Here is a 23904-nt window from a genome sequence, read left to right as displayed (position 1 = left end):
TTGGCACGCACTCCCAACAACTAGAGCGCAGCTTGAGTTCTTGGTCTTTTCCACACTGCATCACTCAGCTCATCTTCCTCATCCAGGTTTTCTTGGAAAGTCTGGGTGAGTGCTCTCAGACTTCTTTAAGTCCAAGTTAGCTCTGAATAACCTGTAAACAGAGTCTGAGGAGACATGAGTTTGGTGGGTAAATCAGATCTTGGTAGTTCACATATAGGCCATGTTAGAAGGTCTTCAGTACCTTTCCTAGGGGCATGAGGGGAGGTGGAACAATATGCCATCGGGGAAGGATGGGGTATCTCAAGAGAGGAAGGGGAATACCATAACTTGTCCGATGGTGCCCTGATCCTCTCCTGGATGTTGTCTCCCTCATGTGATCCTCCCTCATATAGCCACCTCCAGGGTCATGATCAGGTAGCAGCTGCTGTCCCCTGGCCACATGGGGAGAGGCCACCGCTGGTAAAGGAGTGATGACACCATCGGATTTATCACAGGGTGCAACCTAAAAACATGTGTTGATACCCTTTTTGCATTCCACTTAAAAGCACCAGATTGATAGAATGCATCAGGCCCACACAATGTTCCTTTGGGGTAAAGATGGAGGTGGGTTCTCGCCAAGGCTACCTTACAGCCCATGCTTCATCCCTTTTACAAGTATGAAATGAAGAAATAACGAGATCAATACCTGGAACCAGAAACCGTGGTCGCCAACAACGAGGCGGCAATCGTAATAGGAGACCCCAAAGCAGAGGTGGAGCTTATAATCAGTTTACCCCGGGACAACAATTACCACCACCACCACGACGCATGGGCAGTATACCCACGGTCTCTTTTTTGGATGAGCGTGCAATAGGAGACAATTGGGACCTCGACGAGAGGAGAACGAGGAGCAATCATCCCTATTATTCAACTTGTCGACATATTAACCAGAACCTGTGGAAGAATTGATCTTCAATAAAGGTTTGGGTTTTGTTCCCACAGCACAGTACGACAGCTTTTGGACACATATGGAAATCGAACAACTACTGCGTGAGATTCATTTGAAATCATTTTTTGCTGATGAACGCTGTGATAAAGAAAGCAATGAGAGTGGGTTACGCAACAAATCCTCTTTTGACCCTCCTACAGCAAGCCATACTCCCGAAGCCTTAGTCTTCGCGAAAAGAGTGTGTAAAGATTTGAAGTCTTTGAGAGTACACCTCCAGGTCCCACATTTCAAAATTTCAGTAATCACAAAAGGGCAGCTGTGAAAAGTCTGGCTAACAATAAGAACATAGTGATACGCAAAGCAGACAAGGGGGGAGCAGTTGTAATTCAAGACAGAACAGCATATATTACAGAATGCAACAGGCAATTATAAGATACTACCTTTTATGCTCCCATAGAAACTGACCCCACCATGAGATTGTCAGCCTTGATACGCAACAAAGTAGACAAAGCTTTTGAGAGAGACTGGATTTGTAAGCAGGAACACGATTACTTATGTGTATCTAAACCAGCCATTCCGAAATTTTACACTCTACCCAAAATACACAAATCATTGACGAACCCTCCGGGCCGTCCGATTGTGTCAAGCACCGGCTCAGTATTAGAACCTCTTTCCAAACTAGCTGATAAGTACCTCAAACCGTTTGTTCTCACCATGTACTCCTATATACAGGATACGACGGAAGCTATTAATTGCGTGGAAAATATGAGCTTTGACCCCAATACACAACTATTAGTAAATCTTAGCTTTGTACACATGTATCCCACAGAAAGAAACTCTTGATGTTCTTGAAGACATTCTTTTATCTAAAAGAACTGCAGGCTCGACACCGAACAGTTTTATCTTATGGTGTGCAGAGATGGCGCTTACAGAAAATTACTTTTATTTTAACGGTAAATTGTACCACCAAGTCCATGGGACGGCAATGGGCTCACCGGTAGCCCCGACAGCAGCCAATCTATACGTTGAACATTTTGAGCTTGAACATATTTATCCTCTCTCTAACTCTTCTTTCACCAAGATTGCCTTATGGAGGAGGTTTATAGATGGCACAGAGGAATCATTTGCAGAATTTTTCCAATGGATTAATCAGAGGAATCAGTTCCTCAAGTTTACTTACACCTGCAGTAGAAAGAAAATAAATTTCTTGGACATCACCATTGAGGTGGATGAAACCAGTACCACTCTGAAGGTCAGTCCATTTCATAAGCCTACGGACTGTAATGCTCTTAAAATTTGATAGTTGCCACCCTAGGCATACGCAGGAAAATTTACCATTTGGGCAGTTTCTACGCCTCAAGAGAAATAGCACCCTCAATCTCACGTTCCTGACGGAAACAGCACAATTGAAATCAAAATTGGAGGCCAGGAGTTACCCCCGAAAATAGTCAAAAGGGCTTTCAAAAGAGCTAAACATAACAACAGGGAGGCCCTTTTGGAATACCATCAGAAGGACCCCACCACTAACAAAATTGTTTTTTGTTAGCACTTTTTGCCCTAGATCCAACCAGATTACTAAAATAATACAAAAGAACCGGCACATTTTGGCTTGAGGTGAACGTCCTTTAGATTTCCCCATGTATGCATATAAAAGAACTTCCAATCTGAAAGAATTGCTTACGAAGAACGACATCATGACAAAACAAGGACATGCGACAAGTGTTACAGAAACCTGGGGTCTTCCTACCCTCACGGGACATTCTCCTTGTGGCCATTGCGTCAACTGCAAATACACCAAACGTACAAAAGAAGTTGACATAGGCTTAAAACGACCATGGACACAAAACCAATTTACTAATAGCAATTCCACCGATGTGGTATATGCCATATGGTGCCCTTATCATAGGCTCTATGATGGGATGACAGAAAGGAAAGTCAAGAGTCGCATTAGCGAACACAGGAGTTGCATTAAAAGAAAGAATATTGCAGCCCTGTTAGTAAATCACTTTATCATCATGGAACATAGCCCAGATGATGTACAATCGACTGTCTTATGGCAACTAGATAAGTCTCAAATAAACGACAACAAAACAGATAAACTTTTGTTCACAGAAAACTGGCTAATATTTCTTGCCAAGTCAGCAATAATCGGCCTCAATGAACAATAAAGACTGACATTGTAGCATGCTTGTTCAAGTGATGTTTTATGACTTCAGTTCATACCACTATAATGGTTGTTCTTTTCATGTGTTAGTCTGGGTCAGCGAGTCGGACATCTGCTTCACTGGTTCCCGTTTTTCACTTTTCCAATTAACATTACATTGTCTCCTTTCCTAACAAGTGGCACCACTGTTTTCATCCACGCAACTGATCATGCCTTACCCACATTTTAGGGTGGTTGTATCTCCATCGTTTTGTTTGCATGGATCGATACTTTGGTCGGAGTCTCCAAGGCTCTATTGTTTTCACGCAGCAGTAGTAGCGGTCATCTGACTAGTCACATGATCGGCAGACCACACCCCCTCCCCCTACTTACACTTCCAGGTGCTTCATAGAGACGACACTGAGGGAACAGTGTGAACGAGAGGAAGCATCTGGGAGTTTCTTCTCCCCGTGAACAGCAGATTTCGGGTAAGCAGCGGATTATACTCTGCAATGCCTTCTTCTGCTTTTTAAGTAACTTTCCAAGCAGGAGTACTTAGACCAGGAGGTTGAGCTGATTCCGTGTTTTACTGCTGTTTTTTTACAGAACTTCGACTTATGTGAATGGCAGTAAGGTGTTTTGAAAATTTTCCAACACGAGGCACGGCTAAAACGTGGACAAAACATAGCGGTCCAGCGATTTCTTTGTACGCTTACCTTCCTGAGGGTAGGTGGCCATGATTACGCTAGTTGCACCTTTCTTTTATTCATTACACAGATGTGGCAGTTTGGCAAACCCGTAGTGCAATACCTTGGTGTTAGTGCATGAGAGCGCATGCTCTTAGTGCATTTTTGCTTATGTTTCACGCGGTTTCTTCATTAAATGGTTAACAACACAGATCCTCAGCTAATGGTGATAGGGTCGTGAAGATTCACGTGATGATGATTCAACATGCACCGATAGCGTTTTCGGTCACTGAACTTGGTTATCACTATGGGGAAGTTATAAGAGCAGCTATAATATAACTCCTTGTAATGTCAGAAGAATAGCTAATGGTGGGTTGTGCTCACACCAGTTCCTTTGTCTTCTTCTCTTGGTCTACAGTGGAGATGTTCACCTCTTCACCATAACTTAGCAGTATTTGCATTGGCAAAACTGATACCGGTTAGTCTCATATAGGTTAGTTATAGCCTTGTGAGTTGATTTGAGGTATATTTTAACTCGGATCTCTTTTTCTCCTTTTTCTGTTTTTCTGGCTCCTTTTCCTCTCCCCTCCCTTGTTTAGAGGGTTGTATATACTAAAGTTCTTCATTTACTCAGAAGCAACCCCGACGTCGAGATTTACTTCAGCTTCTCTGACAGTTCTTACAACGTGTCTTGGATTCTGTTCAGCTATTGTGTATAGTGGGAGTTGTTTTTGATCCCCAGATGAAGTTCATGTAATTTGTTTCCAAATGTATTGTGAATGAAACATGTCGGGCATATGAGCACCTTCAATTGTAGGGTGCAGTTCATTAACCAATTCAGTTGTTACAGTCACCCTAGTAGCAGTTTCAAAGGGTAGACAATTAACAGACAGGTGATTAACGACATACCTCCAACAAACAAGGATTAGTGGTTGTTTGGAGGTGCTACTTACCAAAGCGTTACTATACACCAGGGATTTATTTTTTGTGTTGCCGTTTAGATTGGTATAGGCAGGAGCTTTTTCGAGTGTATAGGTGACACCTTGGCAGGTAGGTGCTGATTTTTATCAGTTCTTTCATATATTTCATTTAAAACTGATTTAGAATTGGTATTGTGGTTTTGCATTTGAGGTTTTAGTAAAAGTGCACTATGTTTTACACTTTTTTACAATGTTCTGATTTCATTTTAAGATAATTGTATATTGTGTTTTTTTCTCTTTAATAAAATTGTATTTTGTTACATTCGTTTTTCAAAACCTAGACTCGATCCTTATTTGGTCCATGGACCAAGAGTGTGGGAGTATAGGTAGAGCTTTAAGAGGAGATAGGCGGATGTTTCCTTTTTTGTCTGGCATTGTCCATAAGGCTTCAATAGGAGTGTGGAACAGGCGTCTTTAAACTACTCTGTTGGTCTCTCATTGTTATTAGTTGTAATAACGAGATCATACATGTGTTTCCTCGACCCTGCACCTGGAGATCAGATGTGTGTCGCCTTGAATCTGGGGGAGCACCCTACACTGAGGCTTTAAACTCAAGGTTCTATGAGAATGGTGGCCACATACTGCAATATGGAAAGCAGGCATGTGCCGTTGTGCCTGTTCAGTGTGCTTGTGATGGAAGCTTGAAGGGATGCCCATGGGGTGGTGCCTGCTCTTTGTTTGAGGGAAGCTTGCACAGCCTAGCCCATCAATGTATAGTGGAAACAACCGCCTTCGAGCACAGAAAAAGTACTCAAGTACCACTCCTAACCTGGGCACATGCAGGGAAAACTGCTTTAATGTTACTGAGGATTTCCAGCCAGACGGGGAATATTTAAACAGCATGTGACTCCATGAAAGATGCCAATGCTGGAGAGAATTTGTGTGGCAGAGGGCACCCTACGTGTCACGAGTCTATGAGCTTAGGTGCTTTGATGTCCAACATTAAGTTAGTTCAACTATTTCCTGTTTTTAGTCATTACAGGTAATTATGTTTATATAGTGCTTTACACCAAAGTGCTTTACAGAATAACAGGTACAGTAATAAATGAAGCATACATTTATAACATGAAACAAACCAGTGGTACAGAATTTAGAACAATTTACTCAGGGGAGGGGGGTGGTGGGACGGAAGGGAGCGGGGGGGCGGGGGAGCCCGCAGGTGACCTACTCGTTATGGTGGTTGAAGTATCCAATTTGAGGTCCTAGGGAGGAGGGGGAAGAGGTAGGGAAGGAGAGTCGGGGGGAGTGAAGAAGGGCCTTCAGGGAGGAGCGGAAAGATGAGTAGGTGGGGGAGGAGCGGATAGAGAGAGGTAGGGAGTTCCAGTGGAGGGGGGCCAAGAGTTGGAAGGTGCAGAAGCGTGAGGAGGCACAGGGGGCAGGGGGAACAGTGAGAAGGTAGAGATCGGCTGAACGGAGAGAGCGGGAGGGAGAGTAAAATGAGAAGGGAGGAAAGATAGGGGGGGGCGAGGTCATGGAGGGATTTGTAGACAAGGCAGAGGAATTGAAATTTCAATTGTGGGAGGAAGGGGAGCCAACCGAGTTGGGAGAGGGAGGTAGAAATAGAGTATCGAGGGCCAAGAAGACAGAGTGCGGATAGAGGAGTGGCATATGGATTTTAGGGGAGTCAGGTGAGACAGGGAGTCCAAAGAGAAGAGAGGAGAAGTAGAAGAGACGGGAAAAAAATAAGGGAGGAGATTAGGAGTTTAGAAGCGTGAAAGGTGAGGGAGGAGCGGATCTTGCGGATGTTGAAGAGGTGGTGCCGGCAGGCACGAGAGGTTAGAGAGATGTGGTTGGAGAAGGAGAGGGAGGAGTAAATGTGGAGGCCAAGGTTGCAGGCAAGGGTCGAGATGGGGAGATTGGACGGGGGAAAGTGGATGAAGGGAGGAGGGGGAAGGTGAGAGTGTGCTGGGAGGGAAGAAAAGCACTTCAGTCTGGTCAGTATTGAGGGAAAGAAAATGGGATGACATCCAATTTTTTATAGCCGTAAGTCAGGAAGAGAGAGTGTGGTGGAGGTCAGAGGTGAAGGAAGAGAAGGAGAGAAAGAGTTGGGTATCATCCGCATAGAAGTGGTGGGAGATGCCGAAAGAACAGATAACGGGGCAAGAAGGGAGGTATAGAGAGAGAAAAGGAAAGGTCCGAGTACGGAGCCCTGGGGAACGCCATAGTTCAGGGGGAGGCTGGAGGAGGTGCGGCCGCCCCAGGAGACAGTGAAGGACCGATTGGAGAGGTAAGAGGAGAGGCAGGAGAGGACAGAGCTTTTGAAGCCGAAGGAGGACAGAGTGCTAAGAAGTAAGGGGTGATCTACAGTATCAAAAGCTGCAGAGAGGTCAAGGAGGATGAGAATTGAAGATTGCTTAGCGTAGCAAGCGGTGAGGAGAGAATTGAGTACATATGTGAGAGCGGTCTCAGTGGAGTGTTTGGGGCGGAAACCAGACTGAGAGGTGGGGAGGAGGGAGTGAGAGGAGACGAAAGCTGAGAGTTAAGAGTAGGCAAGGCGCTCGAGGAGCTTAGAAATAAAGGGGAGAAGGGAGATTGGCCGGAAGTTGGAGGAAAGAAGAGGGCTAGCAGAGGGTTTCTTCAGGATAGGGATGATGGTAGCGTGTTTGAAGGCTGAAGGGAAGGTAGCAGAGGAGAGACAGATGTTGAAGGCGGTTAGCTAGGGGATGGGGAGAGGGTAGACTTTGGGGATGAGGGAGGTGGAGATGGGATCAGACAGGGCAGCAGTAGGGTGAGTTTTGGACAGGAGACGTGAGACGCAGTCTGGGGTGATAGGAGAGAAGGTGGACATGTTAGCAAGGGTGGAGGAGGGGGAAGGAGGGGAGAAGGAAGGAGAGGATGTTTTGGCAGAGAGAATTTTGGATGAGAAGAAGTTGGCAAAGTCAGAGGGAGAAAAGGGAGAGTTAGTGGAAGGGTCAGATGTGGGAGGGTAGAGAAGGCGAGAGAGAGTCTGGAAGATATAGCTGGGGGCGAGAAGCTTGTGAGTGGAGGAGGTTGGAAAAGTAGGACCGCTTGGCAGTTGTGAGGCAAGAGTCAGAGAGAGTGATAAGAGAAGTAAGCGGATTGGTTGGTCAAGGAAGGGGATTTGTGCCCTCGTCGTTCGAGGCGACGGAGGAAGCGACTCATGGATAGAAGGTGAGAGGAGAGCCATGGCTGGGTAGCTTTGTGAGATGGTGAGAATGAAGTAAGAGGATAGAGTTGGTCAAGGCTGGAGGAAATAGAGGAGGACAGTGAGGAGAGGGCGTCATCGGCCCAGAGAGATGAGAAGTCGGGGAGAGGGGGAAGGGAGGAAGAACAGGAGTCGAAGAAGAGAGAAGGGTTGAAGTTGCAGAGATCACGAGAGAAGGAGGGAGAGGGGGAGGACAACGAGGAGGGGGGAGGAGTAAGGGAGAAGAAGAGTAAGGGGTGGTTGGAGAGATAGTTAGGAAGAGACGATACAGGGGAGGAAGATTATTATAATAATTATAATGTGCTAACCTCACCAGAAGAGCAACTGGGCATTGCACACTTACAACAAAACATAGAAAGCAATTGGTCTGTGATCCTGTCAGTAACAAGGGCCAAACATATGCCCACCCCCCCCCACCTGCTAAAGGCAAAGAGTTTGTCGGCAGTGTTCAGCTGGGATTGGCACACAAAACCTCTTTCATGCTCCTAAAAGCAGAAATCTGTATTCAAGCAAACTATCAGTGGGACATGACCCAAGCCGCTGCTCGGCTGGCACTTAGCACAGGTCAGAGTGAGTAGGACACCCAAATGCCTGGCTCTGACCACCCTCATCTCCCCGGAAGTCCAACATGCATTTTTCAATTCTAGAAGCCCCGTTTTGTAAATGGAGACACGTTAACTGTCTCCTAGATATTTTCACCTCATTTCTTGGCTGAGAATAACAGACCAGGCAGAGGTAGCATGAACAAAGGGGGCGAGAGGGATGTACTACTTTGAGCAGGGCGCATTATGCTGCTGCTCTGGTCATTCACAAATAGTATTAAACATCCTATTCTGCGATACCGTAGATGTCACCCAATCATAAATCTTTGAATTTCTTTTTCTTTGGTAAGGTAAGTGAGTAAATTTTAAAAACAGATGGCGGGTGGGGGTAAGGAGATAAGATAGGGGAAACATGGGGTGTGGTGTCTCCCGCCGCATAATAAAAACAAATTCAAAGATTTCACCTTTAGGTGAAGTGGATTCAGTGAAATCATGGACATCCCCCTATTCTGGAGGAATTGCAATACCTGTATAGCGATCATTCGGGAAACCCAAGCCTTTTCTACTAGAAAGAAAAACTCATTTAAACGGAACAGATTTTCCATCTGCTATATTTCATAGCAACTGCATCAGCCAGTGGAAGAATGCGTGCCCCATTTCCCTCACTCTGATAACCCTGGGCTTTGGCCTTCCCCTCAGAAGGTGCACATCCTAACACACAGAAAACAAACACCCTGTAAGGGCTCATCCGTACAAATGGCAACTCCAGGGATCTACAACGTGTGGCTCTCCAGAGCTTCTGGACTGCGAGTGCCATCATCTCTTGCCTTCCACTATGCTGGCTCGGGATGATGGGAGTTTCCGTAGAATACACCTGTACAGGCAAACATTGCAGACGCCTGGCCTAATCAAAATTTAGAATGCTACAACTGCAGGCTTCTTCAGAGCCTGTGCATCACTTAAACATGTTATATGTACTGTGATGAGTCACACTTGGGAGAGCCCTACAGGGAGACTGGGGGCTAGGCAATGCTGCTATATGACGCCTCGGAAGGGGATGTATAGAGAACCACCAAGAGCTACTACAGTCTTCCCTCAGACATCCCTAAGAGCCATTCTGCAGTCATTCACTCCAGCCAAGGTCTCCAGGGCAGCCCACCATAAGCTATGCCTCATGAAGGCGGGGTACTGCCAAGTACTACTGCCCTACAAAGGAAATACTATGGCTTCAGGCCCGGTATGTGAGGACGCACGCAGAGCAGTTCTCAGTAGCAGAGCATCTTGGATGAGATCACTCTGGTTGGAGCACAGAACTGAGCTAGACAGAAAACATGTGGCAAGTAGGAAAAAGACAAAGGTTGCCTGCTCCTGCGATTATGCTAAAAGCCAACAATAACAACATACACATAGGCTTAAGCAGCCAAAGCGATGGACTGCCTGGCCGCCAAGATGCTGATGACCGATTCAAACGAGGCAGACAGACTGTTTGAGCCCTTTACCTGCGGAGCACGGGGTACAATTGAACATGTGTGAGAACAGAAGGAATTCACACTGGGAGGGGTTAGCACCAACCACATAACCAATGTGGCAACAGGCTCACCAACAAGGCCTCTCATTGGAACAGTAAAGCCAAAGCCATGCTAGAAGGATCCTAATGTTTAGGCAGCACTCCTGAGAGAGAGTTTTATTCAGTGAGGGAAATGGAAGGCGTGCAAGCCAAGTCTTGTGTGTTCTCTGGTACCCACCTGTGACAGTACCTAGAAGGTTGCTTTCATTAGAGCTATTACTTCTGCTATACAAGTTAGTGAATGACAGAGCAGTTCTTGTTACGGTATTAGTCTGCTTTTGCAATAAATCAGCAGATTCCCCTTTCAAGGCGTTCATAAGGCACTTTAATTCAATGTGCTAGCAAATATGTACTTTTAGCCTTGGGAAATTGCAAATCAGTCTTAAACACTTTGTAAAACCAAAGGATTGGATTTTGGAGAGCCACACCAGAAAACATAGCAATTATCAGGGGTGCAACAACAGTCTGTAGGCTCCGTCCTCAGAGTGGAGCTTTGGTTATTCGCCAAACTGGAAAGCAGGGCTGTGCCCCTGCGGCTTAAACTGTGGATCAACAGTATGTCAAATAAGGATTCCAGCCATGTATTAAGATTTGGTCTCTTGGGCCCACAAAATAAACATCTCCAGGAGCAGGTTCAAGTCCAAGTAGAGCCTCTAGCCTTCCTCTTCTTCCGATAGGCCTTCCTCCTCCTCGTTGATGATAGCTGCACTCAGTGTCTGCAGATTGTCCAGCATAGCAGATAAGGATTCTGGAGAGGGGGGAAAAGGCAGTCTTTAGTATCGTATCAGAGCAGCCAGCGAGGAACCTGTGTCAGAAGCTAATGCTTTTCTGCACCAGAGGACAAACACTGCTGTGAACCTGCTAACAGAATGCCAACACCTGCCCTCAGACACAGGGGGACCATCAGCCTTGTCAATTCCCAGCACTGGAGGCAAGCGATTGGACTGCCCCCAAACACCTTGCCACTTCTAATTGTTCACACTTAGCTATTTAAACCAGAAATGGTGGTCCTGTGCACAAGCTAAACATAAACATGCATGTTCTATAGTGATGTTACTGCTTCACAGCACTGCAAATAAGAGGCTCCGTTTACCCAAATTAATGGTGCTCCATTTTTTCTAGACTTTTTCAAAATCATTTTCAAAGACTATTAATGAGTTACATAGGACTAAAAAGAAAGGTTTTGCTACAATTCTGACAATGGAACATATTCTGTTTTGGTGAGGTGCTGGACAAACAGTCCTTTGAGTATGTTATACAGAATAAGCATGGCGGGAGGGGATAGATGAATAATTCTAGCTCACGGTCAGAGTTCCTTTAGCTCTGCAGTCAGTTATCCAAGTCCAGATACATGTCCCAAATGTTTTTATACCTTTTTTAAATCTTTATTAAAGATGTAGGTGGCCTTTTATAGATTAGCCTGGGTAGCTTTGACATTTATCGGTATTGTGAGACAGGCATAAGAGATACGACACAGACAACAGAACTAGTTTCAACAAGCTTTATTAAAATGTCAGGATGGCGTAAGGCCTAACATGCCCTACAACTAATGTGTGGATTCTATATCCTAAAGAAAACTAAGGAAGGTCTGAGTCTGCAAGTCCAAATCAAAGTTCTGTCTGTGTCCCAAAACCTATGCTTGCCCTCACATCTATAACTATACAAAGTCTGGGATTTCTCTTAACCAAAATACCATTAACAAATGAAGTGTTAGCTGCTTTCAGCTACTTCAGGCTTGATATATGTCCAATAGTGATTGGTCTAATCAATGTTCTGCCAAATATTGAGGTTCCCTTCCCCAAGACAATGTTTCTCAGCTCCTTAAGTTCTCAGGATTCCCTTCCCCAAGATTGCGCTGTAATACTCAATTGACTTGCTACAGAGACTTGCTACGCCGTCTAGGGCCCCACCACATGGTCCACCCATCACAGGTCACGCAACCAGGAGCCCTGTGCTTCTCCTGGACTTGGTTTGCACTGTAGGAGAATTTTCTAGGCGCAGTTGTCAGACCACATGGTCCACCCATCACAGGTCACGCAACCATAAGTACCTCTGTTTTTACACTTGTGAACATCAGTCTTTTGCAAGTCTTCTCCACATTGGTTCTTAACGTCTTTGCTTTAGTACTGTATACAATACTGCTTTCTCCTAGTCTGACGCTCCATGTTAGTTTATTTTGCCAATGTCCGTTCAGTGTTTAATATGCCTTGGTTTTATTTCAAACAATACTTTCTCTCCTGCTCAGTATTTAATATTGCATATTTTCATTCACACTGTACTTCTCATTCAGTTCTGTATTTAAGCTTGTGTAATTGCGTTCAAACAGTATTGTTCGTTCGGTATTCAAGATTAGGCATTTGCATTCAAGTAGTGCTTTTTGTTCAGTTTGGTATTCAAGATGGAGTATTTGTTTTCAATTCTGAACCGCTACTTGCCTGCGGTTCCCTGGGAGCATTTTGGCACATCCGAGTTCTCCGACTTTCACCAGCTCTTCCCGCTCCACCGCGGCAGTCCCTGCAGCTCCTTCTCACCTCTTAGCCAGCCACGATATGAACCACTTTCACTTCTCCTCACCGGGCACTTCTCTGTACACGCTGGCAACCGGAGCGGCTGCATACTGCAGCCGTTTCCCTTTTCTTTGATTTGACAGCTCGTGCTGTCCGCTTTCACTGCATTGGGTTCCCAGTCCTGCACACAACATGCAACTCACTTGCTTCTGGTCTTGTGGGTCCTCCGGGATAGTGGCAAGTCTCCCAACCTCTGGGTCTCTACCACCAAGGCTGCTCTCTCTCCCTGCTCTCAGGCAGTTCTCTTCCTCCTTCCAGGCAGCTCTCTCCCTCTGCACCTAGGCAGCTTCCTCTCTTTGTACTGATTTACTTCTGAGTCTTGTTAGTAGGTCTCAGGTGTATGTTGTCAATTGGTATTGCCTGACAATTATTGGGACATGCCTGATCTTCAGTAGTAACTGTCTGCACTTCTTTGTCCCACTTCTATAGTGGTTTTCTATGTAGGAAGTATCCATTACTCGTAGTTTCTTCATCTTCTTCGCAGTCTCAGTGCTATAATGGTGTTTTCCCCTTAGGAAGTGTGTATTACTCCTAGTCCCTTCTTCGTCCCAGTACCAGAAGTGGATAAGTGGGGAATTATGGGTTGGGATTGCATATAAACAAAGTATTCTGAGTCGTGCTGGATAAATCGGCATACACTTCAGGCCTGCCGTTCGGAGCCTTGACTTGGCTGCTGAGAACTGCGCCCTGCTTTTCTGTACTTGGCAAGTATAGTCAGGGTAGACCGCCAGATCTGCCGAAGCCCTTCTCAATTTGCCCCCTTGCCTGGAGTATGCTAATATTTTCTCCCTGTCCTTATCGTTCAGGACTTTGGCGATGATCGGCCTTGGAGGGGCCCTCAGAGGGGGGCATCTGGTCAGTGCTCTGTACACCCTTTTAATTGTGAAACCTTGCGTGAGGTTTCCAGGCCAAATGTCCTGAAGTAGCATGTTCTCGATGTAGGGTCAGCAGTCTGACATCTACCTGCACTTCTGCAATCTGCGTGCTCAGGGAGATTTTCAAGTCTGCTATGGCCTGCATCACCTGTTTGTGTAGCGCTGCAGGCTCACCTTCTTTCTCCCTTGCGGGTTCCATCTCGTCACCAAGAGACTGTTGCTTGCCCCTGTCAAAGCCATCCAGAGTAGGTTGGCCTGTTTTCGGCTTAGCCGACTTAGGAGGCATTGAGCCTGCTGGATTCCTGGTGCTCGGCCTCTGCTGCAGTCCTCCGTCAGCCCCTACGTCTGGCACCTGGGTGTGGGTTTTCGTAAAACAACTGCAGCCAAGCTCCCACCTGGCCACTGCTCGTGTATGACAGTTACAGGGGCTTGTACACCACCACCACCATCTTTATTTATGACCCCTGCGCCTTAGCCACTCCACAACCATCTCTGCTGCAGCTCGCTTCGTCAGTGTGCGCACTTGGGCTATCATCCCGGATCCTATTTAATCCTGCACCAAGTATGGCTATTTGTCTCTAAAATTGTCATTGCCACGAGGGCTAGCCGAGCATTGTTGCAAGAATTGCAATTGGCAGAGATGAAATACTGCCTGTGTGCAAGCACTCATTGTATAGGGTAGACAAAGGCAGCCCGTTGTCTAAAGCCCAGGTCTGAGCGCAATCCGCTCATCTCTTCTCGCCTGTCTGAGGATTCCCTATAGCCAGGGGACCTCCAGGGCAGCTTCCCTTGTTATGACACCCAGTTCATATCGCTTACCATGCAAGGCTCACTTCCAAGCTGGGTTCCAGTGTGCAAGCAATATTGCAAAATGTCACCCCGTGGCCCAGATCCTTAGGTTCAAGACACGCGCTCAGTCCCCTGCACATTTGGGGCCCGAGCGCCCTTAAAAAATACAGTTTCGCCCTGTGGCCCGGGTCTACCAACCCCAGGTGCTCGTCCCTTCCACCAAGCACGAGGCTGCTGTAGCGCAGCGAAAGTTATTGCCACAGGACCCCCGCAGTAGCTGTTTTAGCCCCAGGGGCTTGGTTATGCACATCACTGCAGCGTGGCCCGGGCTAGCTCATGTCCACCCTGGCTCACCGGTCTCAGTTGTATAGGGAGCACCAGAGGCTGCCTGTTATCTTCAGCCCGGGCCAGTGCTCAATTCGTGTGTCCCTCCCTGTATGCCTAAGGACTCCGCTTCCTTGCTATAAGCAGCCCAGTGCCTCTTTATGCGAGGCGCGCATCCAGCAGCTGCCCACAAGGGTTCCAATGTCTGTGCTATGTTGCAAGATTTCACCCTGTGGCCCAGATCGGTATAATCAGGGCCTTCGGCCAGTCTCCTCTGCCCTAGGGCCTCAAAGCGCTACAAAATTACTATTCCACCCTTTGGCCCGGGTTCTCCTTTCCCAGCCGCGCGTCCAGTCTGATCATGAGGCCGCAGGAGCGCAATGAAATGTACTGCCTCGGGACCTCCCCTACAGCTGTTGCAACCCCAGGGGCTTCATTTCTCATGTACGGATCAACGCAACGCGGCCCGGCCCAGCTAATGTACGTCTTCGCTCTCCAATCCCTTTGCGTTGCAGGCAGGGGCCACCAGGGACACAGCTCACACTCTGGGGTGCCGCATGGAGTCTCCATCGCCGGCAGGGACCCGTCCTCACTCCACGGCTTTCCTCCGCTCTGATCCAGGCGCTCTCATCGTTGTCCTCCTTCACATGGGTGTCGCTGCCGTCCCTCACAGCAGCCGTTTCTCTTCCAACCTGCTTCCGTGCCTGGCAATCGTCTCAGGCACCGCGCAGTCCACAGGACACTGCTGCACAACCGCCTTCATTCCCTCTGGATGGCCGCCATTCCAACCAAAGCACTTTCAAGATCCCACACCACCGCGCCTCGCAGCCCTTCTTCCGCCAAAGCTCGGCTCGCCTTCACACAGCTAGGGCTCTCCAGAGATGTTCTACGCGGTCCCCAACTTACAGGGAGATTGTTACAGTACCACTTGTGAATCGTAAGGATAAGGCAGGACGCGACAGAGCGGTCTGTGAAAGCGACCTACTCCATCGGCTGCTAGCCACGCCCCCCTTTGTTGTGACAAGCATGTCTCTCAATATTCGTTTGGATAAACATTAGAAAGTCTTCGGCTGTACCATAGTGCAGCATGGTTCTGTGTGTTTTGTTTTTGCCTGGTATTGCTCGTTTTCTGTACAATATATGGGCAGTATGTTTTTTCACAGAGTTGCACAAATACCCTATTACTTTGTTCTTTGATTTCTGATTCTAGCAACTCATCCTATGCAATTGGATGTGTTGCAATGTCCGTCTGGCTACAAGGACCGACCGTACCCAAGTCACTAGACGACCTAGAAGCTTGTGTTACAACCATGCAGTGGTGGAAGAGCTAGTCCAGAAATGATTCAATGCGGTCTGTATGTCCTTCCATTTGATATGATTATTTTTTAATCCGTTGGATGGTTTAAACCCCAAGAACTCTGCAGTGTAGAAGGACAGTTACATTGTTGCTTAATAACTTAAAAAGGAGGCAGAATAGCTAGGGCGCACTGCTCACGTCAAATTAAGCCTGTTTAGCAGGCAACTCCGTCCAAGGACTCTTGATCATTTTGTAGTCAGAAGGTGTTTTGGTTACATAGTTAAGCATTCAGATGACATGTGTTTCGCGTTGAGTACTTTCACAAGGCTCGTGAGAATTGTTGGTCAAGCATAAATTCACTAACATGGACTTTTTAAGTTAATGTTCGGCTTGCAGTGACACTATATAATGGTGTGTCCCCAATGAGTGCATTTTCAAATACGGTATGATTGGGACCTCAGTTGACCCGATGTTTTTTGATTAGTAAGTAAGGAGAATGTTGGAGTCTGTCCACAACTTCACAAAAGATCCCACTGGCAATAAAATGGAGCACCAAGCAATCCTGCAGCTAGGACAGTAGTATCTTCACTAATAGCAATCATGTAATATGATGACCCAACATGAATTATTAAGAAGGATATCAAATAAAAGTATGAGTCACAACAAACCTTACGCTTTGGCACATTTACTTTACTGTGTGCGCGACCAGTGAAGCAGTTCAGTGTCCCTTCAAAAAGAAGCATTCTCATGCCTCACCATTATCGGACAGATCTATGCACCAAATTAAACTAGCAGTCTGGTTGAACAGTATCATTGCAAAACACCTTCCCTTGGAGGGCGAACTATATCCACTGTACTGATAAAGCAATGGGTAGGTTATAAAAAAAAAACTAACCTTTCGAGAGTGGCTGGACTTCTGGGAGGCGAGGTGTTGCTGGTCGATCCTTATGCCCCTCGCCCTGCAGGGCATCTGAAGACTGGAGAGCAGGTGACCGGTTTAGTCTGTGCTGCTTCAAAAGGCCTTCCTGCCTCAGTGCTGCCTGCGAAAGAACAAGACGGACTTAAAAAAAACAAATACAACTCAAAGGACCATGATTTGGATGAGACGCAGAGTAACCTGCAATGGGCATTGCAAAGCGAATACCGAGACTTACGTCATGCGGGCATTCACAGATCTGGCGATATGGAGATGGCACAATTCTGAAACGGGGCTCAACCCGTGAGCATTCACATCCATGCAGAAGTAGAACTCTGAACTTCGTGTCAGACCGTGAGTATGCTCACGTGTATGGAGAAGCAGAGTTGTGAACTTGAGTCAGACTGAGCAGTCACATATAAGGAGAAGCAGAGCTCTGAAAAGGGGTTAACCCATGAAACCCATGAGTGTTTGCAGGTTTAGAGAAGCAGAGTTCTCAACCTGGGCTCAGCCAATGAGAGTTTACCTGTACGGAGACCAATAGTTCTGAAAGTGGGGTCATATCAGAAGCATTCACATATATGAAAAATAATAGGTTATGTACCTTACAGGTAACATTAATTCTGATGGATACAATGTCTCCTCCAATGATACTTCATCTCTGAAATCGCTGACAATGGCGAATGGTGCCCCCCGCCCCTCCATCCGTGCAATGGCACAAGGGCATGCCACATTGTCTCCACTGGTAGTAACGGTGCCCACGGTAAAAGCAGAGCAAACCACCGCAGCCTAACAGTTCTCTGCATACATACCGCCACGGGTGGAACTGGGATCATTCCGAGGCAGGCAGGGGGAGCAGCGCGGGCAAATAAGTAATCTGCAGGAGACCTTGCATCCAGTATAAACAACCTAAACTGTAAGGTATGTAACTTTGGATATTTAGGTGCCTTATCTTTGAACCATTAACCCAGCAATGCCAAAAAGGAAGGAGCAGCCTTGGCGATAACAGGACAGACGGATATCACTAAAGACGCGCTGCACTACAGTCCCAGTAAACCAGGCCTCCACCCTTGCATCCGAATCTAGGCAATAATGCTTAGCAAATGTATGTGCCCGCTCTGCAGATCTCCTGAATTTGGGACCTTTCCATCCCCCCTCGCTTCCCCCCTCAGTGGTCTGTCCATTCCATGCTGTACTCGTCCAGCCTAAGTATATACCCTTTTCTGGTTGTCTTTGCAACCCCTCCTCTCCTTGCACAGATAGGAGGGAGCCAGAAGCTGCATTGATTGATTAATGTGAAATTCACTGATCAACCTGGTTAGGAAAGACTTCTTCACCCAAAACGCCACCTTTGTGAAAATCATTAAGCCCCGTAAGCTGAACAAGCAACTTACTTGTCTGGCGATGAGGTGATGGTCAATAAAATATGATAGATTATTTATAACATGCTTAATACCCAGAGGTTTCTAAGCATGGACCCGGGGATCGAACCTGTGTTGCTCTGTGTTGTCTTGCTTTCAAGGCGAGCAAGTTGCCTCTGAGCTGGAACAGGCCTTTCTTGCACGTGGGGCTCTTAACAATATGTTTTAGCAGCAGATAATTTCTAGCCCCAATAAGAGTGTGTGGTGCCAAATCAAGAGAGTCAACACAAAAGGATTACCTCCCAGAGGACCTCAGGGAGCCGAGACATTTGAGCAAGGGCAGCCACCCTGTCCAAAAAAGCTCAGGTTCTTGGTGTGCTTCCCAGGGTGTGGAGAGGGGGAATTTATCCCCCAGATTACCACTGTTTTCAAGGTGAGTTGTACTTGTGTGAATGAAAGACCTGTCGCATACCCCCGATAGCTAGCTGCTGCGTCAGGCAGACATTAAGGGGAGGACTAGTGCTTCTGGAGGTGCAGTCTTTTCCGGCCTTCTAAAGGGCTCACCCTGTGGAAGGTGTTTTGAAAGACGGGGTACTGTCAGTCAGGTGTGACCACTCAACCGGAGCTTTGAGGGCCTGTACAGAGGTGTGGGGTCAGACAGGGTTCATGCTAGAGTAGAGGTCTTAAAGGGTAGAGTAGACCACAGGTCTAGCAGCAGAGGCTGAACGTTTGTGGCATCAGCATGTTGGTGCAGAGAATTCTAGACAATGGGAGGGTACACATCAACTTCTGCTCCATGTTCAGTCACTTTTGAGAAAAAAAGAAATCAGACAAACCCAAGGTGGCTAGTGTATTGCTGACGAATTCCATGATGCCCATGTGAATGCAATAGGGTCAGAAAAGTCAGTAATAGGCCAAAAACCAAGCAAAATACTAAAATAAAGGGAGGCAGAGGGAGGAAAAGGGTAATGCTAAAGAGGGGAAAGAGGATGCAGGTTGGCGGGGCACCCTGAGGCTTTTTGGGCGAACAAGAGAAAGAGTTCCGACTTATGGCATACAGCCTTGTTCGATTAAGTTCTCCAAGAGTCTGGCGTGCTTTCTAAGGTGACATGAGCCCAGTGGGTAGAGGGATCAGCCGGGTGACATGGGCAGGTGATTAGTGCTTACCGTCATTAGGTTCCGGTCCCTCTCCAGCTCCTTCAGCTGCTGGCAGAGCCGTTCGGTCTCAGTCTTGTGCTTCTCCTCCTGGAGCTTCATCAGTTCCTGGGTCCGCTCCTTGTCCCGAGCCGTCTGCCGCTCCGCCTGCCGCAGGGCCACAACTGTAGGGGGAGAGGACATCACATGCTGTAACGCGCATCCATTGGCTGTGGCGCCTTCCTAACCAAAAATACAGAAGGGAGTCACTACTGCCGATACCCAGGTCCAGCAAGCAAAGGGAGCCACTAAAGCAAATGCCCTTTACAAGATGGGGTTATAGTCTAGGCAGTAGATTGCCAGTTACAAACTTGGGGGCACGTCCCTGCAAGAGGGATCCAATTGCCAGTGGGGAGGGGAGACGCTGCAGTGAATAGCATGTAGTAGACTGGAGGGTGAGCAAATAACCAGCAGAAGCAGAGACACTGCAGGACTAGCCAGAGGGCAGCACAGGCAGTGAATAGTCAGTTACAGACATGGAGGAAATCCCTACAAGTAAGACCCAATTACCAGCTAAGAGGGGAGACACTGCAGCTGTAGTAGACAGGAAGAAGTCCCTACCAAGCGGAAACCAATTACCAGTGGGGAGAGGAGACAATGCAGGAATAACCAGAGGGCTAGCACAGGCCATCTACAGACATGGAGGAAAGTCCTTGCAAACGAGACCCAGTTACCAGCGAGGAGGGTAGACTGCAGTGTATAGCCTGTAGTAGACAATACTTGCAAGTGAGGACCAATTATTAGTGAGGAGGAGGAGAATTGTAACAAATGCTACATATTACCAACACCACAAATACATTAATACGTTTTAAAGTGTTTGTTAGGCAGAAACCTGTGCAGTTCCCTTTGGGAACACTGCAAAAGATTTAGGACTACGGGTGTTAGCAGTAAACCCACTTGGTAGCAGTCTGTACCACCCAGATTTACCTGGTAGCTGTGGCTGAGCAGTCAGACTTCCCTCAAGAAGAGTCAGGCAGTATGCAAAGTATACACAATAGGCACTCAGACACAATAGCACAAGCAAACACTGACCAGAGATTTGGTATCAAGGTATTTATTTAAAAACACACTGATTGAAACACTCCAGCACTATTATTGTAAATCACTCTCAACACAGTTACTATTTTATATATACATCCCTTATTCCTTATCAGACAAGTCTTAGTTAACACCACTTATTTCCAGACAGAGGTGAGCGCTTAACTATAAATGGCACTCCAATAAGTTAATGAAAAAGGGAGGGGAAAAAGGCAGAATGTAGGAAAATACACCACACTAATACTTAGGAACTCTTAAGCAAGGCAGGAAAGTCAAAAGTTACTTGTGAGCCAAAGTCCATAGGCCGGGCCCACTCTTGGAGAGAGCAGGGCACAAATGCACCCAAGATCACACAATGACAACAGGCTTAAAAAGTCTTGCAGGGAGTTCAGAAAGGTTTTAGTGAGGCTCAGAAAAGTTTAGCCAGGGTGTCCCAGGCTAACCCAGGTTCGAAAGCCGGGGGCTAAATCTACCCCGTACAGTCGGTTGCAAGGGAAGCCAGGCGGAACACGGTACCTTATGTGGGAAGGATCCTCCAGCGGGGGCAGTTGTTCCTGGCAGCGGGTGCAAGTCGCAGCGTCGTCCAGAAGAAGAGAAGATCTCGACGTGGAGGAAAGTTGAAGGTCGTTGCACTGCCAGGGAAGAAACCAGCCGCAGAGTTTTTTGGTTAAAGGTACTACCCTTTGATTCGCGGTAGGGGTGAAACGTGGTCTCCCGGTTGCCGGGGTGCTTGGCACAGGCAAGGCGGCCACGAGATGCTCCAGGAAGCGAAAAAGGAAGCAGACTGGTTATCCCCACCAGTCGAAGGAAGAAGACTCTCCGGGCTGGAGATCTCCTCTGTCGTTGGGAAAAGTGGTGAGACGGTTCAGCAGGGCTCCACCAGTGGTGTCGTCGTAGCAGGTCGGCTCAGCTTCTCCCTCGTCGGATTCTTAGGTCCTGTGGCGACTTCTAAAGTTCCAGTCCCCAAAGCCCTGCTTTTATGCAGAAAACCCCCATTCACTCAGCCTAGCTGTCACTCAAACATGCTAAATGGTGAGCCGGCCGGCTCACCACTTGGGCCAATCAGGACGGAGTGCGACTTGAGTTGCCTGGGCAACTCAGTCCAGGGTGCCTAAATCCCCCTCCACCCCTCCTAAGTACCCCAGACAGAGGGGCACCACTTTGGAGGGCTTCTGTGGAGAAGCCCGCCAAAAAGTGGAACAAAGGGCTCAACTTGGGTTGGAGTCACAGAAGCGAACAAACACGCCATTTTAGAACAGAGTTCTGGCAAAAAATACCAACCGGAGAATTAATATTAAATAAATAAACCGGCGGTATGTTCGAGGCTATAGGAATTAAATAATTAAAGTTGGTAGCCTCGAACAATGGGAAATCCCATAGAGATATATTCGCGGTCGAATATAAAAAGTAGTATCCACTGCCACCAGCCAAAACTCGATCAGGGGGGACGGAGACGTGCCCCTTCGACTAACAGACCCCGGGGCAATCGAATTGCCCCGGCCAGTACATCCACAATATGATGGTTTGTACTGGTTCTGTTCAGAATTTGAGACTAGTAAAGTCAATGGTGACTTTACATGCCCTGGGAGACAGTAGTCAGTCCCAGGGTATGGAGTCTATATTGGGGGGTCACTATGACACCCCTGTGTTACTGCACTGAGGGTGCTGTGTAACACACATCACAAAAACACATGAAGCCCTATGGAGTAAAAGACCGCATAGCCCATTAAACACATCTAGAGTCAGAGAAACACACTCAAATCTTGCCCAACAGTGAGGGTAAAAGTCTCACTCTTGGCAGGAGAATAAAATAAACCCCAAAAATGCAGCAAAGCTGCTGGGGGACTCACTAGGTTAGGAAATTCAGCCTAAAAAGAGAATTCTCCCTAACAGTGGTTTAGGCTTGGGGAGGGGAATTTTGAGTGTTCTCTCTGACTGGTACAGCGTGAGTTCGCCCTGGGTTGAAGAAGAGACTCTGGTCCCCCAAAATATGTTTGGGATCAAATGAAAGTCTCTGGATCCCAACACAACCTCTGTTTTTAAACAGAAGTCTCTTGGTTTCTCCCGTCAATTCAGGTCCTCTACTTAAGGGAGAGCCCTTTGTCTGGCTTTTGAGGTCCTGCCTGCACCTCCACATTACACCTGGGCAGTGGTCAGTTTCACCTCCCTTAATTCAAGTACTTCGCTAATTTCCAATACCAGCCTTGACTACCTCCTCAAAAAGTCGCGCAACTGTCTCATGCCGAGTAAGGTAACCTATCCTGCACCACCACCTCCTTCTCCTTCTCCTTTCCACCCCTCAATGCTCCACCATCTACTTGTACCTCCCGCCAGGCTTAGGGTGTGATTCATTGCCTGCTTCAGCTTGGTTTTTCTCCTTCAAGTTCCCCCCGTCTTCTTTCACAGCCTTTCTCTTTAGTACTGGGGTTACATCTCACCCCTTTCCATTGTCTCCCCCACCACTAATTTGGAGTTTACCCAGCACCACCTTGACTGTTCGCCATGCTCTCGCTCCTCCAACCTTCCTAGGGTCACCCTTTTTAGCCATAGGCTCCGTCATTAGAACCTCTACCACGTTGGTCTTCTTGGGCCCGGTCATCCTCTCCTTCAACCACCTTCACTGAAATCTCCTTCTCTACTCACAGAATATCACCTTCATCCACCTCTCCCTGCAGCTCCTCCTCTTCTCCATAGCACACCTCTCCTCCTCCCCCCTGCCCTCCCCCCCCCGATCCCACTGCCGGATTACTGGGGTCATTTTCTTTCAAAGCTCCAATTAGATCATCTCTCAGAAATCCGGGAGGGGAACGTGGGAGGTGGCCATAGTAAGGATTATAAATGTTCATCAGAACCCATCGGCACCCATTAAAAGGCAGTCAGAAGTACTATCAGATGAGTACTAGGGAAGAGGCAGCTTTACAGAAGAGCAATTTACTTACCCCCTGGTAACGTTCTTTCGACTGGATGTTCCTATATCATTCAGTGGGACCCCCCCCCCCCCCAACATAACGGGTTTTGAGATTGTGCTCCATTATTAGTGAATCACTTCTTGAAGACCACATTACATTGCTTAAAGGCATGGTCTAGTAAAAAAATGTATTTAAAAAATAGATAGGCAACATAAAAAAAAAAAAAATACTAGCATTCTCTTTTTTAAAACTTTCTATGTAAAATTTTGAGCTATTCAAGCTCAAAATTCTCAAAAGCAAGCACATGGGCGCATCCATTTTGTGAAATGGATGCCCTCCTGTGCTGGCTTTTGCGGCACTAATGAAGGAAAAGCCAGCCAGCTGTAGTAAACAAAACCTACCACTGGGTGGCTTTCCCTTCATTAGTGATGTACGCGGAGGACGGGGACCGGAGACCAGAGCAGGAAATCTGCAGCTGAATCTCGGTAAGTGCTATTTATTTTTTTTAAAAAATAAGCACTAGCTGCGTTTTTTTTTCTAAGTTTTCCGGGCTGGAGGAGCCCGGAAAACTTAGAAATAAAACCGCAGCTTTAAAAACATATTTATGTTTGCGGTCGCTTTT

At 47.1% G+C, this 23904-nt stretch overlaps 1 protein-coding gene across 2 annotated transcripts in view; it reads right to left on the bottom strand.

Moving 5' to 3' along the window:
• Positions 1-10314: 10314 nt before the first annotated feature.
• Positions 10315-23904, bottom strand: part of CCHCR1 (coiled-coil alpha-helical rod protein 1) — a 166489-nt gene continuing 152899 nt past the window's right edge. For both annotated transcript variants that reach the window (XM_069635185.1, XM_069635186.1), the window contains 3 exons: positions 19309-19460; positions 16760-16904; positions 10315-10760 (listed from right to left, as the gene is read on the bottom strand). In XM_069635185.1, the coding sequence (XP_069491286.1) occupies positions 10666-10760; positions 16760-16904; positions 19309-19460 (392 nt within the window). In that variant the 3' untranslated portion in view covers positions 10315-10665. The remainder of the gene's footprint in view (positions 10761-16759; positions 16905-19308; positions 19461-23904) is intronic.

The sequence above is a fragment of the Ambystoma mexicanum genome, chromosome 13 (assembly GCF_040938575.1).
Source record: "Ambystoma mexicanum isolate Mex_15411 chromosome 13, UKY_AmexF1_1, whole genome shotgun sequence".
Classification (NCBI taxonomy): Eukaryota; Metazoa; Chordata; class Amphibia; order Caudata; family Ambystomatidae; genus Ambystoma; species Ambystoma mexicanum.
This window is presented reverse-complemented; position numbering and strand designations above follow the sequence as displayed.